General features: G+C 42.2%; 1 protein-coding gene across 1 annotated transcript in view; it reads right to left on the minus strand.

Moving 5' to 3' along the window:
- CSTPP1 (centriolar satellite-associated tubulin polyglutamylase complex regulator 1) overlaps positions 1 to 17,713 on the minus strand; it is a 78,986-nt gene that overhangs the window by 3,198 nt on the left and 58,075 nt on the right. Inside the window, exons 4-7 of the mRNA XM_057364903.1 lie at positions 11,728 to 11,812; positions 6,710 to 6,795; positions 4,097 to 4,292; positions 2,348 to 2,457 (exon numbers count right to left, since the gene is read on the minus strand). Coding sequence (XP_057220886.1) covers positions 2,348 to 2,457; positions 4,097 to 4,292; positions 6,710 to 6,795; positions 11,728 to 11,812 — 477 coding nt within the window. The remainder of the gene's footprint in view (positions 1 to 2,347; positions 2,458 to 4,096; positions 4,293 to 6,709; positions 6,796 to 11,727; positions 11,813 to 17,713) is intronic.

Below are 17,713 nucleotides of genomic sequence, written 5' to 3' on the forward strand. Positions count from 1 at the left end.
AATGCTGCTCTAGATGAAGGACATGGTTCATGAAGTTCAGGAGTGGAACAGCTGGTTGATTATCCTTGCTCCTCTCTGAAAACAATGGCATGTTGGCAGAGCCAGAAAGGAAGATGGGGCTCTTAGGAAAGCTCTCCTTCCTAATTCTTTAACAAACTCCACCTTTTATAGGGGTCACGGAAGAGTATGATCAGCCAGCACAGAAATGACAGGGAACAGCAGAGATTGCCTACRAGAGCCTGGAGAATACCACTGCACACCCAGACAAAAAACCCCATTTGATAATCTATAGCAATGGTTCAATGAGGAATGCTCTTGTTTTTCAGGAGATCTGGGTGCCACACTCAATACCTTTGTGAAGGAGCTTTGTATTCCCTGAAGGGACACAAATCTGTTTTCTGGCTCTGTTACCTTGCTCTTGAAGGAGAGGCTGGAAAGCCACCTGTCCCACAGAGGCAGGCTGGCAGCAGTCATCAAAAATGTAGAAATGAGTGCCTGAAAACTAGAGTAAATTTAGACCAGAACCTATTCCCACATTTACTTGGGTTCTGGTCTACTCCTGCTGGAAAGGAACAGGAAAGACTGGCACTGCAAAGCAGTGTCAGGAGATCCACAGAAACATCCCATCTGCTTCTTTTTGTGGGCTAAATTAAAAGAATAAGCAACTAAAGGTTGACTTGTTTCTGTAGTTGTAGAGTGCAYAATGAAGTCTCTAGGACACCAGAATTACTTGGAAGAGTTGATAAATAGCACTTAAAGAATTCACAAATCAACACTGACAGTGGAGTTACATTGCAGATTCCAGTCTGCCTGGCAAACTCATCARCACTGTCCCAGCTTGAACAAGCTTCTCTAATCCCTATCCCTGTTCCTCAAGAGAGGCTGCTGGCTTTGTGAGACCAAAACCTCCTCTGCCTGAAACTGTTCTYGCCAAAGGGCTTTGGGGAGCTTGTGATCCCCTACAGACCAAAGACTATTGAAATCACCCTTCAGGAGAGATTAAAAGACACCAGGAAAAGAATCCTCCTTTCCTTGCCAAAATACTAGCACCTGTCAGACTTGTGGCTGCTGCCCCTCCTCTGAGAGAGGCCTCAGCAGGAGCTGGCAGAGGGCCAGAGGACGGGCCTACATTAATGGAAACGAAAACCCACTCACTTTGTAGATGGCACAATGGAGGCTGTGGGYAGGATTTTTTTTCTTTTCATCTGTTTTCTTTGTGCGTGACTAGAAGTGGATTTCATAGGGCAAAGGAAAAAAAGATTTTGCTTGCTGCCATCCAAGCATCACCTTCCTCCCAGTGAATACACTGCTTGCTAAGCCTGCTTGCAGAGGGGATTGCAGGGCTGTATTCATACACCTTTGATATATAATCTGCCCTGCCCCAGAGGAGCATTAGCAGCTCAAATGGTTTGCTGTAAGAAGGGGCTCAGCCAGGGAAGGCACACTTTTACTGTACTATGACACACACCTGTGCAAAAGAAGCAGCCCTCAGGCAAGGWACACCTTTTCATTGAGTTTTGTCTTTGCAATACAGGGATACTCAGGCCTAGAAGTGGAGGAAGAGGATACTTACCCAAAGACAGAGAGAGCCTACCCTTAGTAGCCAGGTGATTTGCTAAGTGAAGATGAGTGTTTGGGAACACCCCTACACACACACCTCCCTGCCTGCTCCTGCCATTTAAATTTATCTCCTGGAAACAGTCTTGTCAAACAGAAAAGCCATTTCTGTTCCTCTTTGTAGGAGGAGGAAGAGCACAAGCAAGGCATATGGGGGAAATACGAAACTGTGAGTGAATTATAGATGGATTACATATTCCTTTGCCAATGCAACACTGCTTCCTTGCTCCAAAGCAGCACAACATAGAAACAAGTGGTGAGATGCTGGTTGGTAACCCCTGTGGTTCAGACTTTTGTAGCAGTTTGTGTTTTATGATCAGATTTTCAGCAGGCCATAGATAGCTACTGACAAGATCACACTGTCTTGAGGGAAGATGGGGAAGAGCTGGGAAAGACTAGGTTTTGAACCTTTGAGCCAAAGAAGCAGCAGAGGTTTTTCATTAGGTGTGCCTTCTTTTCTTATAGATGAGAGCAGCCATTTAAAATCTGTGGGAGCACAAAGGGCTAAAACATAGGATGGCATCTCAATTCAGTAATGCTTGAGGAAGCTCYACAGCTTCAGGCAGGAAGTAAGGTCATGTTTTTAAAGTTAATCCATCAATAAAAAGATGAAAAACTTACCCTCACTCTCTTCCTGACAGTGTAAAATGTGGGGCATAATTACAAAGGAAATTCCAAGAAATTCAGAAAGAGTGAAAATCTAGAGCTGTGTCATTCACAGGAGTCTTACCTAGGGCTCGATTGATGCCCTGATCCTTTGCAAGAGCCATAAGGAATCCATAGAAGGTCATTCTCTGTGCACTACTCAACATTTCCTTCACAAGAGCAGAAGGTGGACAGCTAGGAAAAAGAGAGAGACATCATCTTATCTTCTAAATTATATATTTTTTTCTAAGACCCAGCTCAAACTGGAGAAATAAACCCTTTTACCTGTTCTAACACTGTCAGGTGCCCTGACTCAGTTTAAAACAAATAGCCAACCTCTTGCTTATTGAGTACTGGATCTGCTCTCTATTTGCTAAGCAAGATCTTTGAGCTGGAGGACATCCCTAGGAGCAGTCTTACCTGTCTTCATTTCAAGCACAGTGGAAAAGCCTAGATTCACTCAGATCCTCTGGGAAACATTGTCTTTCAGAAGTCAATAAACTTTCATAGAAGTGTTAAGTTTGGACAAGACTAAGACCACTGAGTCCAGTGGTTACTGGAGCACCACTGTGTTCACCACTAAACCATGTCCCTAAATGCCTCATCTACACATTTTTTAACACTTCCCRCGATACTGTTTTCACACTATTATGAGTGATAGTCATCCAAGGGGCAGGAAAACCTCTCCAGTGATAGCCTAAACGTGTCAGAGAACACTAGTAAGGTGAGRACTAAATTAGCATATCCCCTTCTTCTACACCCAACCCCTGGCCCTGACTTCAAAGMAGTGATGGTGATTCTTGCTCTTGACCAATACTCCATGAAGGATTTCATGCAAAATCAAACTGCCTTATGAAGAGGAAGTGATAAGTAGTCAGTGGTGTAGTGGTACCCTGGGAGATGTGTGTGGGCTGGYGATCCCTCAAGCAGAAGTGGTTACCAGAGCCTGACTGAGTTTTGTGCTACAGCTTGAAAGGCTGGAAATTGCTCCCCTCACAGTGYTGTACAAAGCCTGACCTACCAGATGGGCTCACAGTACTCTTCCCATCTGAACTTCTCAGGATGTACAGGGAGTGTAGAGCTTTCGTTGTTTAAAATAACAAAACAACCTGTCACCTCCATGCTTAGATATCTATAGCACTGGAGAGCAGTTCAGCAGTAATTTTATAGATCACAAATTTGGATTTGGAAACCTAAAGTAGAAATCAGGTGGAACTTGTGTCCTGGGTTATTTTGTGTTTCTAGACCATGACCTTCCGGGAAGGTGTAGTACCTGCAAGAAACTATAATGAAAGTTTCTGTCAAACCTATACAATAAGGTCTGGTATTACTCCATCCCCTGCTGAACTAAAGCTAGTCTTGTGCCTGGGATCTGTAGCTGGAGACCAGCTCCAACACAGGCTCGGGTACAGACTGACAGAGTGAACTTCCCTAGGTACTAAGGCTTCATACTTTATCCGCACTACAYCCAAACCCAGTGGGCTCTTTCAATTCCCAAGAACACAACTGCACTTGTTTATCCTCCAGCTAACTCATGATGGATCTCTCCTTGATGAAAGTATCAATGCAGAAGTGAGATGGAGAGCAGAGACCCAAATCAATACATTACTTCAAGAATCAGTTCAAATCCCACATTTCTTAGGTCCATGAAATTGCTTCTCTCATTTGATTAAAGCTTATCAGGTATGATGTTTCCCTTTGTACTTCTTCAATGAGATCCATGTGGGAAAATCAGCTTGTTCAAAGTCCTCTTTTTCTTCCTCTACAGCTCCAACCTTACAAAGAGTCTCCAGAGACAGAGACTTCAAATTTGTATTTCAGACTCCATTTGTACCTGTATTTTGATCTGTCACACAAGGATTCCAGGCACTGGTAGAAGAGAGATGCCTCTACTCCTTCGAGTGGGTTGCAGTCATTTGGGRGTTGGCGCTGCCGATGTTGTCCAGAGGATGATGTTGGCACAATCACAGTATTTGGATTCTTACCAGCCAGTAAGTCTTGATAAATGGCAGCCACACTTTCCAGGAACTCTAAAGAACAGAAAGCAACTTAAAACTCAGAGCTGTAACCAGCTCCTGATCGACCAGACTGTGGCTTAAACTGTAGTTCTGTGTTATACATAGCACCAACTGGAAATAAGCACAACTCTACAGCATCCTGCATATTCAGAACAGTTATTGTGCAGGCCCATACAGCCATTTCCACAGAAGTTGCTGTCTTCTTATTAGGATGATGATGAGTTGTTACTCACTCTGTCGAGAAGATTCATCTCAAGGGAACAAAGGTTAGCTAGCACAYGGATAAAACAGTGAAATGTGAAAGCTAATGTTAAACACAAAACTAGATTGTAAGGCCTAAAATGTTTTCCTTTTCCACCTCTTGCCACTGATTAAGAACTCATCCAAGTTGGGAGCAAACTATATTGAACTGCAACAGGAGGCAAGGGAGCAAATTAGTTAGGGCTTTAGGCTGTATCCCAGCTTGCCTGTGCAACTCCAAAGTAAATATAACACAGGATCTAGAGGAAGGGCCGGGGCAGGTCAGGGCTAGAGCTGGCAGAAAGCCTCTCCCCAGGCTCCTCATACTACCCACTGTTTACTGCAGGAATCTAATTTTAAACAAGTTTGTTTATGGATGTGGTCAGCAGTTTACAAATGTAGATTCCATTTGGAGCGGTTTGCATGTGTGTGGGTTGGTGGGAGAGCGTATGACAGGCTGTGTGTGTGCACTGTGCCTGGGTGAACTGAACAGGGATGGGATCCCTCAGTGTGTGTACACAAGAATGAGCTTGCCAGGACTCCAGTGSCATTCAGGTTCCAAGTGAATGGAAGTGCAATGCTGTGCGTGAGGTGGGTWGAGAGGAAAGCCAGGATGTCAGCAGGGCCTGAGGCTGTGCTGAGGTTCTGCAGCTCCATGGAAATATTTGTTATATCAGAGAAAACCTTCCAAACACATTTTCTGTCCCTGACTACAAGCCTGGTTCTGCCCAATTCAAAATCACCACTTGGAACTGTCTTTTTAGAATGAATWGTCATGGATAAAGTTGTGATATGCACAGGGGACTTAAAAGGCACATAYAGAGGAGTATTGAGAAAAAGGTATTTTTGTGTTAGGGATAGCAGCTGACTCTTAACTGCTAGAAAGATRGGAACTCACAGGTTGGATCAGATCAGCAGACCACCCAAGTTTACTCTCTGACCACAGACTGCTCACAACAGCTTCTAGCCATTGTCTCAGAATCCAAACCTTGCCYGTTTTGCCTGGTCGCGGCCAATTGTGAGCTACGTCCATCACAGGGAGCTATTTCAGTGGWAGTGGACAGAAATCCATGAGCTTTATGTTAGAAAGTGCTGTGTGCCAGGAGATGAGAAAGTGGCACACCAGCAGTCCCCAGTGCTTGGGAGCATATCTAATGCTTCCCTGTTTTTCTGCTTCCCCGAGATTCTCATTCCTCAGCCACAATTTAGCAGTGCTAGGAGGAACAGGCCAACGTATTTTAAAGCAGTCTTCTCATACAGAATAAGCACCTGAATGCTCATCCAAGTTTCTCCACTGTCTCCTGAATTTAAGCTTMAAAGTACCTGGGAATTTTACAGATGTATATGTGTGGGTGAGCATAAGTAAATACACACACATACAAACCAATGTTATTTGATTTGCACTTCTCCTGCCAAGAATTTTCAAAGTATCCCATCTAGTTAAACCTCAGACTGGGGAAGAGGGATAGAATATGATAAATGACCAACAATATGAAGAATGTTCATATGGATTATCTGTTCATTTTGCTTTCCAACTAGGGGTTTTCAAATCAAATAAGAGAAGTGGTTCTTCATGGGACAGGTGTCAAACTGTGCAACTCTTCGCTGGAGACACGGAGTTTAGAATTTTATGTGATTTCAAGGGGAGGCTGGAGAAGTTCTTGGGGGTAGAGTCCACTGAGGGCCTAAACCCATGGAAATTATATCCAGTTCAGAAACTCTCTGAGCTGAAACCAGCTCATAGTTGGGCAAGCATTAAGGGGAAGAATTAGATCAATTTGTCCAGTTCCTTTTCCTTTAAAGGCACCAGYTGGTGGGCTTTTCCTACCTTGTCTCCAGCAGGGTTGAATAATTTCCTTAAAGAAAGGGAAAGAAGTGTTTCTMGTAAAAGTTAATTGTTAGGTGTTAACATAGTCTAGATAAAGCTGGAAATTTATGTCTCAAGRCCAAGACAAATGCATGCATAAGACAGCAATTGCAGGTATGTTGTTATTCACAAAAATTGGAATTTCCTCATGAAGCCTCCCAATCTCTTGACATCAGTGATGCTTTTCATCAGTAGATACCAGTAGCTATATGTTCTCTGTGAAAAAMCATATCCTTTCAAGTTTCAAAAAAGTGCAAAGACTGGGAAGCTGTAAAGTTGTAATGCTACAAGTGGGAGAAGTCAAAAGCTTTCTGGCATTTACCTGAATAGTAGAACTGGATCTGGAAAGCAAAGAGGAAATCAGAAAAAGACATCAGGCAATCCATTGCATCATCCATCAGCACAATCCTGTGATGAGATAAGAGAAATAGTTTTAGYATCTTTTAGCATCTGCAAAAGAACTAAAGTCTGTAACCAGGAACCCCAGATCCTGAGAAAGTGCAGCTAAGGAACTGTGTGCAACTGAGGATTGCTAGTGGCCCARGAATGGTAACACCCATTGTTGCATRGATGTGGATGCCCTAATATCAGATCAGGGCAGCTTAAGAACCTGAAGTRATGAGAAGATCCTGAATTTCAAACACACACTTCAGTTACAGAGTGAGCAGAGCAGTGTGACATTYAAAGCCTGGTGGATATGATGGAACAAACACTTGCACAAAAAACTGCAAGGCTGGTTCACAGGGTTACACAGAATTGTAGAATATCCTGAGTTGGAAAGCATCCAAAARGATTATCAAAGTCCAGCTCTGACTGTGACTGCAGACAGGACAGTTACACAAGCAGTAAACTGCTGTAGACAGAAYGAAACTCAGGCTATTCCTCTATATACCGCAATTCATCAAACTGGGATATTTCTCAGATCTGTAGACATCACAACAGTTGCTAATTCACCATCTATACTCAAACAAACTCTACTTGACTACAGAGGAAATAACATTGCATCAACAATCAGCTTCCTAATTGCAATGTGAACATCCTATCCTCCCTTCCTGATAAAAGAATCAGTCTCGTTTCATATCAGGTCYATTATTTGACTATCAGGTCAAATTTCATGGCAACTAAAGACTTCTTGGACCAGGGACAATCTTCTTTCTCCCTGCTAAGCCRTAGCTGCATGTAGGGAGTTACATGCATCCTTATTAATCCTTGAAGCATACTCCTTGAATATGGAAAATACCAGCTACAGGCCATAAAGATGAAATGTAAGTGATAGCAGAGTCCAGCTCTTCCTTTCAGGAAAAAAAACCTGTGGATTTCAGGGCAAAAGCGTTCATCAAAATGAAAACTAAACCAATGCTCTGCTCACTGCCACCACTACTTAAGGATAAAAAGGGCAGTCTGAAGTGGGCAAAATCAAACTTGTCTGATTAATGACAGCTTAGACTATAAAACAGAAGAAAATACTCCACTTCGATGGAAAAAAACCCACCAGCATATTCAGACAATGCTAAAAAAAAAGGCAATTGGTATTTCTTTTCAACTGTGTGYAGGTCTACTGAACCTGTACAGTCAGTATCTGGCATATTGTGTCACATGAGGATTGTCAGTTCATTATAGCCAAAGTATGGGTCATCCAGTCGGACCCTTTTGAACACAGGGCCAGATGCAATCTACACACCAACTCCTGCAGCATCAATTGTCTAAACACACTGGGGAAACGCTGCTCTGCCTCATGTAAAAGACTCTAGGGAGCTGTGTGGGAGGCTGACCTAGAAGAACATAGATCTTGCAAGACTTCCCTGCCACTCAGACCAGTTCTGTTCACTGTGGCAAAATCAAACATGTAGAGCAGCTTGAATTAATTATCTCAAAGAAGAAAGACTGGGGCTAAGAGGGTCCCCAGGAGAAAAGCCAGTATTTAAAACAAAACCCTTTGAAGATGTCAAAGTGCTTCTGATTTATTTATTACATTCCAGAAGCCTCCTCTCCTCCTGTCTAAAGAAGCAGTAGCTTCAGTTCTTAATTCTCACTAATAAGCATGTTACTGAGATTGTCAGTGGCCACATCAAGGAAATGGCTTTGAAGCTGGCAGGCAGAGCATCTTCATCTCTCAGGCAATACTGCTCAGCCACTGGCATTTCCAACCACTGTTTAAGCACTGGAAATGCGATTGGCCACATCACTGATGAGCCACAYTCCCTCCTTTGAAATGATGGTCTGTCTCCCAGATACCCTCAAAGCACTGAAGCTTTCTTCTTGTAGATGCAGGAAAACAACAGTGGAGAGTGGTTTTACATATTTGTTATGCAGAAAGATAAYATTACATCACCTTCATAACAAGAAACTCATTTCACTTGTTAAATCTAAAACTCTGGTCAATGGCAGTGCTCTGTAGCACCAAGTCCCAGTCTCTCACTTAGAGAAGAGCATGAGGAAGTACGCAGAAGTGTGAGAATTTGCTGYGCAGGTTTTGCTGTTAAAGACAGCAAGGAGCCTCTGAAGAAGTCTGCACAGCACATATGTGACAGAGGAGCGTCTAAATAGAAGCAGGTGCACTCTGGTGCTGGGTTACTGACTCTGCTTGGCCCAGGAGTTTGCACACCGGAAATGTTGAGAAGTCTTTAAATCCAATACAATAATTTATGAGGAGATTGACTGCAGCTGGCAACTTCCCCACAGAGGCAGCTGACAGAGCACTCAAGGAAGCAGAGAGAATATCATATGCAATGTATCTGCACCTCTTCCTTGAARTATCTGGCAAGGAGAAAAACCTAGGTATGGACTGTAACCTAGACAGCAGAACCAAAACTGAGGACAAAATCTGAAGGTCTGAACCACAACTCAAAAGAGTTCATCCGGTATCTCATATTTCAAGGGATTTTTAATTCATATTTTTCTTGTCCAAATTAGACTYTAAGCCCTGAGGCCAGAGATGTATTTAAAAAGTTAGTAGTTGGCACTCAATGAATAATGAAAATCAAGGAGGGACTTTGGAAAGGACTGAAGAAAACTGCCTACACTTGAGGCATTCTGGTAGAGGGTATAGTGGTCTTCCAGGGTTCAAGTGGGTTTGGCTGGCAGGAAAGCCTTGTGCCGATGAGGAAACTTTATGGTCTACCRAATGTGGTTAAAATCTCAGAAATCCAGACTAGACAGGATGTTCCCAGGACAAACTTTAGACCAAGCAAGTTGAAAGGACTTTTACCATTTTCTGCTACCATTAAAGGTTAGCTGACACAATCTGAATTAAAGCCAGGCTTGCTCAAATTAATATTTAAAGACTTTGTTTATTTACTGAGACATGGAGGCAAAAATAAGCAAACCGTATAAAACAGGTAAGATCTGCACACTCAGGCAATCTTTTAACAATAGGGGTACTGAATTGCAAACCCCCATTTCATTAGCACTGATCAGTGCAACATGAGCTCCCACACAAAATAAAACAGCATAGGAGCTGTGAACTTCTTGGCTCTCTCTACTCAAATGTGAGCAGCCAGTTTCTTGTGTTTCTCGTACAAGAGAAAAATCAGTGTTCAGGTACAGATCTTAAAATCATGGCATCAAACCAGAAAAATTCCTTTCTTTTCTGTCCTGCAATTTCAAGATTCAGAATGCCAAAAGGTGGTTCTTGAAGATCAAAGGTATCTCTGTAGATTAAAGTTTTTAATCTGCTAATGGCTATAACCATTTGAAAATAAAACATCCAAGAAATCTCCCAGACTCAGGTACCCAGGTTCATTTTTTGGGTATGACTTGTAGCACCAGGAACAGAAAAACGTAGCTCTCCGATGTCATGTGAATAAAACCTATATTGCTGTAGCTTCCATTCTTATGTTCTGACATTTCCTGATCTTAKTCCTAATGTTTGTTATCAGGGCATAGCAACAGCTCCTGGATGAGCAGACTGCACTGTGCTGTGAGATCATCTCAGTCATGCAGCACTAAAACTACAACTGTGACTGCCTTATTCCCAGCAGCACCAATGCAGGTCCTGGCTGTATCAGTGAATGCTGTGGCTACTCCCACTGCTACTTTATTTAACTCCTTTCCCAAGAAAATTAGCAACAAAACCATCATGGGTGTGAAGCCTGAAGAAGGAACAACGTCCGTAGGTTTGCATGTGACACTCAATCAACAGGTGCTGTAAGAAAGTCTGCAAAGCTCACCCTTCTAACAGRCAGAGACCAAGGAAAACAATGGGAAGTATAGACCAGAACAAAGGACAAGAGAATGAGCAACAGTTGTAAGCCAAGAGAAGGATGGTTTAGAATTATGGTAAGTTTTATTAAAATTGTTCAAATAGATTAGCTTGCTACAGAGCTAGCAATGTGCAAGTAAATCTCTAGCCAGCCAAAAGTAGCAGTGAAGTCACCCCCACCTGAGSCTGGGTGCCTCTGACAGAGATCTCATTTCTCTGCAGCACCTGCTCCCAAAGCCAGCTTGTCTGTCTCTATGGTACGTGCACAACAGTGCAGCAGGCCCCTGAACGGGGCCTCTCTAGTTTACAACAGCCTTGTGCACTAAATTCCTTGACACAAACATCACAACATGTGTAGATATGCTGAAGTCTACTTCGCTGCATGCACCATCACAAATTCCTGCTCAGTTCAGCTGGAGGCCCATGAAATACACACCAGTACACGGGACTGGTGCTTGTATACCTCCATGAAAGGAAGCAGCAGATATATCCCTGCTACAGGCCTAGCATTCTTAGTCTGGCATTGGGGGACAAGCAACCAAACAGATGTGTGTACCTTATTACATTTTCAATATCAGAAAGTTAATAATTAACTGCCTGGGCTGGACTGGAACCAGCAAGCACAATCAGTAAAAAAATCCATATCACATTATCAATGCCCTGAGCCAGCTATCTGATTTTTGCCTTGCCTAGATTAAAATAAAATTTCAAACAGATTAGCTACCATGTTCTTACCAAACATACTTTAAAACACTGGCAATCCTTCAGAGGTTAGTGTGTTTAAATGCGATCAACCAGAGAAGCTGGGGCAAGGGGGAACACATTTYAAGAATGGTAAAAAGTATTTGAAATAGAGTTTAAAAATCACGTCAGTTAAAAACACATTGGCTAACATTCTTTTATCTGCAACTCATCTGAATGTAGAGCCAACAGCAGCATGCTGCACTGATATTTCAGTCTTTGTATATTTTAAATATATACTCTTCCACATTGCTAGAGAAACACCCTGTTTTTAACCTCTCTTTTCCCCAAAATCTTARAAGCTGAAGGTCTCTGTTCATACCTCTACCCACAGGGGCAGTTCATAAGTCTGTGCGTGTAGGACTAACCTTGCCATCAAACAGGGAATGAGGACCCACCTTGCTGCTTTTTGGGTGAGTTCCATTGGAAAGTCAGGGCAGAGCAGCTGCAGCAGGCAGTGGTATTCCTGCRCTGTCAGCAAATCTGCAGGAAAAGAGAGGTGAGAACATTGTAATTCTTTTATAGGCTGTTCCCTCCCCTTGCTTCCTCTCTAGGAAAAAAAAAAACCTCACATTCCCTTAACTCCCAATTCAAGTAGTCTGAGTATTAAAGACAATATAACTGCTCCCTAGACCTTCAGAGCTGGGCTCTTCAGATGGAGTTTCCAGCACAATCTGAAAGAGGCCTGATGAAGGGGAAATCCTATTGAATGGGCTCCTGCAGAGAAACTAGTAACAGGTACTGCTTCACTGTGAAAAAGGAGTAACCAAAATAGGGTAGTTTCAAGTGAGAACAGTTTGGTTTGACTTGAATATAACCATGTGGAAAAAGGAATAATTTCAAAGTTGCTTAAATTTGCTGAAATTCACTGGCACGGTGACATTCCCCACAATACACTTGAAAATCATCCACAGAACATCTGGCAGCAGTAACAAAGGCAAACAAGGTTTTTGGGTTGTGTATGGAAGGCTACAGAGTATAAACCACAGACGTTATTACTTTGGCATTCAGTAAGGCAGCTGGATGGTCTCTTTTGGAATAATGTGTACAAATCTGGTCACTGTATTATAGGAAGCACAGAACGAAGATCCAAAAAACACAAGAAAACCAATCAAATAATTCATGTTTTAGAGAGCAGCTTTGTGAAAGACTAGTCAAGAAGGGACTCTGTGGCTCAGCAGAAGGAGTCTAAAAGAGGTGATTCTTTGGGAAGCTTATAGGATCCCAAGGGAATGGAGACATCCTGATGTCAAAAAGCTCTACATGATTGTATGTTTACAGTCCAAAAGGCTGTGGATTGGAGTTAAGAAGACTAGCTGAACAGCAGCAATTTTGCAGTGCTTCTATACACAGAAGAATGCAAAGTATGGAAGAAAGAGCCMGAGGTGGAAGTAGAGCCAAGCAGTAGTCAGTGAGGGGATCTCAAGGGCGCCAGCAGTAGCACCGAGGTACAGAGCATAATTTCTTTTGCCACAAACACATTAGTCTTCATTAAGCTCTCATCCAAATAATTAATGTTGTTAATAATCTTGTTTCAAATGGCAGCCACAACTTGGAATCACAGAACCATTAAGGTTGGAAAAGACCCTTAAGATTATCACGTCCAACTGTTAGCCAACACTGCCAAGTCCACATTGAACCACATCCCTAAGTACCACATCTACATGCTTTATGAATGCTTCCAGGGATGGTGATTCCACCATTTCCCCAGGGGGGAGGGAGGGGGCATTCTAATGCTTGACCACACTTTCAGTGAATAAATTTTTCCTAATATCCAATTTAAACCTTCTCTGGTGCAAATGGAGGCCATTTTCTCTAATCTTGTTACCTGGGGGGAAGACACTGACCCCCATCACACTACAACCTTCTTTCAGGTAATTGCAGAGAGCAGWAAGGTTTCCCCTGAGCCTCCTTTTCTCCAGGCCAAACAACCCCAGCACCSCCAGCCATTTCTCCCAAGACTTGTGCTCCAGACCCTTCACCACTCTGCTGCCCGTCTCCGGATGTGCTCTAGCACCTCAATATCTTTCTTGTAGTGAGGGGCCCAAAACTGGGCAACAGGGTTTGAGGTGTGGCCCTACCACAATCACTGCCCTGGTCCTGCTGGCCACATTATTGCTAATGCAGGCCAGGGTGCCACTGGCCTTCTTGGCCACCTGGGCACACACAGTGGCTCATGTTCCACTGAGCCACTGTCAGTCAGCACCTCCAGGTCCTCTTGCACCAGGCAGTTTTCCAGCCACACTTCACCCAGCCTGCAGTGCTGCATGGGKTTTTTTGTGACCCAAGTGCAGGTCCCAGCACTTTGCCCATCAGTCCAGCCTGTCCAGATCCCTCTGCAGGGAGCGGATCAACACTTGYCCAACTTGGTGTCATCTGTAAACTGAGCGAGGGGATACTCAATCCCCTTGCTCAGATCATTGATAAAGAGATTGAGCAGGACCAACCCCAACAGTGAGCCCTGGTGGATGAGGGCTTCTCCCCATCTCCACAACTCCTCAAAGTCTGACAAAAGTAAGAGAAATGGAAAATGTTACATCTTTGTCAGGTATTTCAAGAGGCAGGATACAATATCAAAGGGACATTTCCTGCAACATCCAACCCAGTCAAATTAATATTTTCAATGCTGACTAAAGAAATACTGCAGGAACACTGTAACCAAAATCAACTTACAGACTTCTCYTTTATCTGCATTATTAGACGAGGAAATGGAAGAAAGAGAAGCAGGAGCTATAATTTTTCAGTTCAGGAAGTCCCRCAGATGAAAAATTCTGCTGAGACACTTTGACATCCATTATAAGCATTCTCTAGAGTACTATACTTTGCACTGCTCTTGGAAGGACTTTCTGTCTAATGAAGCACCTTGGGTTTAAGGTCATGCTATGAAAAGGTGATTTTTCTCTGTCTGGAAAAACGAATTCTGCAGTCAGAAATCTGCTGTAAGACACAGAAGTCCCTGCCTGTGCAGAACTACAATACCATTGCAGRGATTTGTGAAATCTATTCTATTGTAAGGATAAAGATATCAGAATCTCCCCTCTCCCAGAACATGAACGTTGAGCAGATTTACATTTCTGTGACTGCACTGAAGTTACAGGTGTCTTGGAGCATATGTACCTTGTTTGTACTGTCATTTCTTGCCACAAAACAAATCAGAAGCTTTTCCCTATTCAGGTATTACCTTGGTCCTTCAGTCTATGCACATCYGAGCTTGGGTTAATGATAGTATTCAGTGGAATGGTGGGGTTTCCTCCTGCAATGTTAGTTAATCAGTTCCTTGAATGTCCTCAAGGAAAGTATCATCAAGTTTTATGTATTACTGCAAAAGGATATTATTGAAAAAGTCCCAATTACCATAAGCAGGATGATGCATATTTTGAATTTAATTTTCAGCTCACTGTTTCATGACACAACATAGAGGAAATAAAATTTTATTCTTTATTATTTTGCTAGCTCAACAATCATCAAGAAAAGTATCACCAAGATTAATGACCTAAGTTCTCATGAAAAGTATCTGGKCATGTAAGGTACATGCAAGTTCCATGTTCCAAGGTTCAATAATCAATAATAATATTTATTATGGATTAATTTATTTATCAATAACTTAGATGAAGAGACAGAACTTGCTGATTCCTCAGCAAGTTCACTGATGACACAAAGCTCTGGTTGATTCCCCAGAGTGCTGTGCTGCCATTCAGAAAAACCTCACCATGGTTAAGAGATGGACACAGAGGAACCAACTGAAATTCTACAAAGGCAAGTGTACCTCTACCATGAAACAACAAAACAATATAAAATGAAAGCAGAAGTCTGCTCAGAAAGAATTTGGGAAAGGGTGGCAGAGATCCTCTCCAACCAGCACAGTAGAGAATTAAGTTTGTTGTCAATAAAAGTGGAATTAATTACAGTTTCAATCTTTGGGCAAATGGTCCATTTAAAAAGAACTGACCATAAAGCTGAAGTGGTGCAGAGAAGTTCCTACTGTTTCTTATGCCTGGGGAAATGGCACCAAATTATTCACTGACCTACACAGGCAGACATTTTTAGGCTGTAACACAACTCAGCCTGTAGACATCTCAGGCGCCTGACCAACAAATCATACCAATTTTTCAGACTATAGYTGGGTACCTTTTATACAGGAAGTGGGATCACCACAGACCTTAGGAGGTGTCTTCAGTTTGCTGTGATCACTGTTTTCCTATCCCCTACAGCAAGGTCAGTGAAGACCATGCAGAAAATTACATTTACCCATGTACCACATTGTCTGCCAAGAGCTGCTTGGAATAAACAAGGGCAGTTTTRGTGCATGACCACGTTGCTCCTTCCTGTCTCCAGGCCACAGCTGAGTAAATAGAGTTCAATGTTGCATGAYGAAGAAAGAAAGAAAAGAAAGAAGGTACCAGTCAGAATGAGTGAAAACTGGAATCCACAACTGCTACTTTGGTTGCTACCACAAATTACTGCATCTCAAGTTCCAGTAACAAATGAAGCAAATCATGGAGTGTTTAAATCTGACCCCACAGCAYAGGGCAGTGAGATATACACACTCTACCATGCCCTGGCAGTGGAACAAACTTGCTCATACCATGTGCTCAAGGATGGAGATTTCAGTCTCCATGTTGACCGTGTCCATTCACAGCTAAACTAACACTTTGCTCTTCTAGTAAAAAAGAACTAATGACAAATTCCAAAGTAATTTTAAAACAACAGCTCACTAAGAAGGAGTTTAACAGGAAGTACTTTGAACATTAAGCATAATTTTTGCCGTACTGGACTTCAAATGCTTGCCTAGCTTGTAYGGCTGAGCCCATGCCACAAGCAAAATCCTAACCCTTTCCTGCAGATTGGATTGTCCTGTGAGTAGTTTATTATCTTTTAGTGCCTGAGCAGACTGTTTCTCATGTTTCAGACATATWGTGGAGAAATAATTTTATCCACGTGGTACAGTCTTAGAAGGTACCACTTTCTGGATAAAAATGGCTGATCTTGAGAAACATGGAGGCAGCTGCTTCATACCTCTCTGGCTTTTAAAACACATATTAAAGTTGTTTCTGGTTTGTATGTGGCTAACAGATGGCACATGACCTGGAGTGATGCAAACTCCAGGAATACTAAATGATGTGTTAATGCTCCTGTCAGTGTTACGTGTGAAGTGTAGACACACCTGAATTATCTTAAAACTAGTTATCTTTCATAGTGACAGCAGCCTGGACATAGAAGCCTGGAGCTCAGCRAAGGCTGTAAAATCTACTCAGGAAGCCAATAAATATTTAGGACTTACCCTAAATTGCAGTCATTGCTGCTGTATCTAGGCTGCTTTCAGCACAAGAAGTAGCTATCTACAACACTGTCACAACATTGTGACAGCTATAAAAATGCCCAGAGCAGTAGGAGAATATTTACTGCAGCTGGTGTATGAAATCTCCTCTAAAAAGTCACATTAGTAATTTCCCAGAAACAGAAGGATTGCCTTGATGAATACACATTAAAGTTCCCCATTCCTGTAATTTTTTATGTACAACCCATATCCAAGCAGACTGGAGCCCCAAGCAATGTAGCTGTCCCCTTTGAATTATGGTAGGACACACAATTTCCAACSGCTGTTTTTCTACCACAGTCATGAAGTCATTCAAGAGTCATAAAGTCATAGAGCTGTAAATCAGTCACCTGCAAATATAACAGAGAACAGCCTAWTWTTTTTTCTTTTTTTAAGTGTTRGAAGAGTCTTTGCTGGCCTTTAGTTTTTTAGCATTTCTGGTGTAAGCATTACTTCTTTAGGATTCTCTCTATATCCATGCAAAATTCCAACCTTGCAGAAAAGAACAGAAAAGCCAAAAGCCTCCCAAAATAAAAGTCTGTGTGTTCTCATGCTGTCTTCATGAGCTACAATTATACAAAAAAAAATGAACATAAACATGAGTATTGATAATATTGCAACTTCACAACTATCATCTGGCTAGCAGGCTAAGCCCTGCACATGCCTTGTTCACAGGATACCTATGGCCTAACTTCCTTCATATATCTGGGCTAATAACAAACAGAAAGACTAGGAAAATTAYAGGAAAATTAAGCCATGCATAGGACCTACACAGTGATACACAGCTGTGTAAAAAAAATCCCAGTTCTTCCTCATAACACTATCTACTCTAAAAAGRAAAAGAATTCCTTTTCAATTAATCATTCATAAAATTTTGCAYTGAGAGATTTTATGACTTACCATGAAAAAGAACTGTTCCTGCTACTTGAGAGTGTCGTTGGTTAAATAAGAAACAAAACAAAACAAAAACATTCAAGGACTGTTTCTTTTACTGATTCACTTTTTCAACTGACAAGAAGAGATAYAAACAGACACCAGATCCAGAATGTCCATCTAACTTAAAAAAA

The sequence above is a fragment of the Malurus melanocephalus genome, unplaced genomic scaffold (genome assembly GCF_030028575.1).
Source record: "Malurus melanocephalus ecotype Western Australia unplaced genomic scaffold, MMel_1.1 scaffold_2, whole genome shotgun sequence".
In the NCBI taxonomy this organism is placed as follows: Eukaryota; Metazoa; Chordata; class Aves; order Passeriformes; family Maluridae; genus Malurus; species Malurus melanocephalus.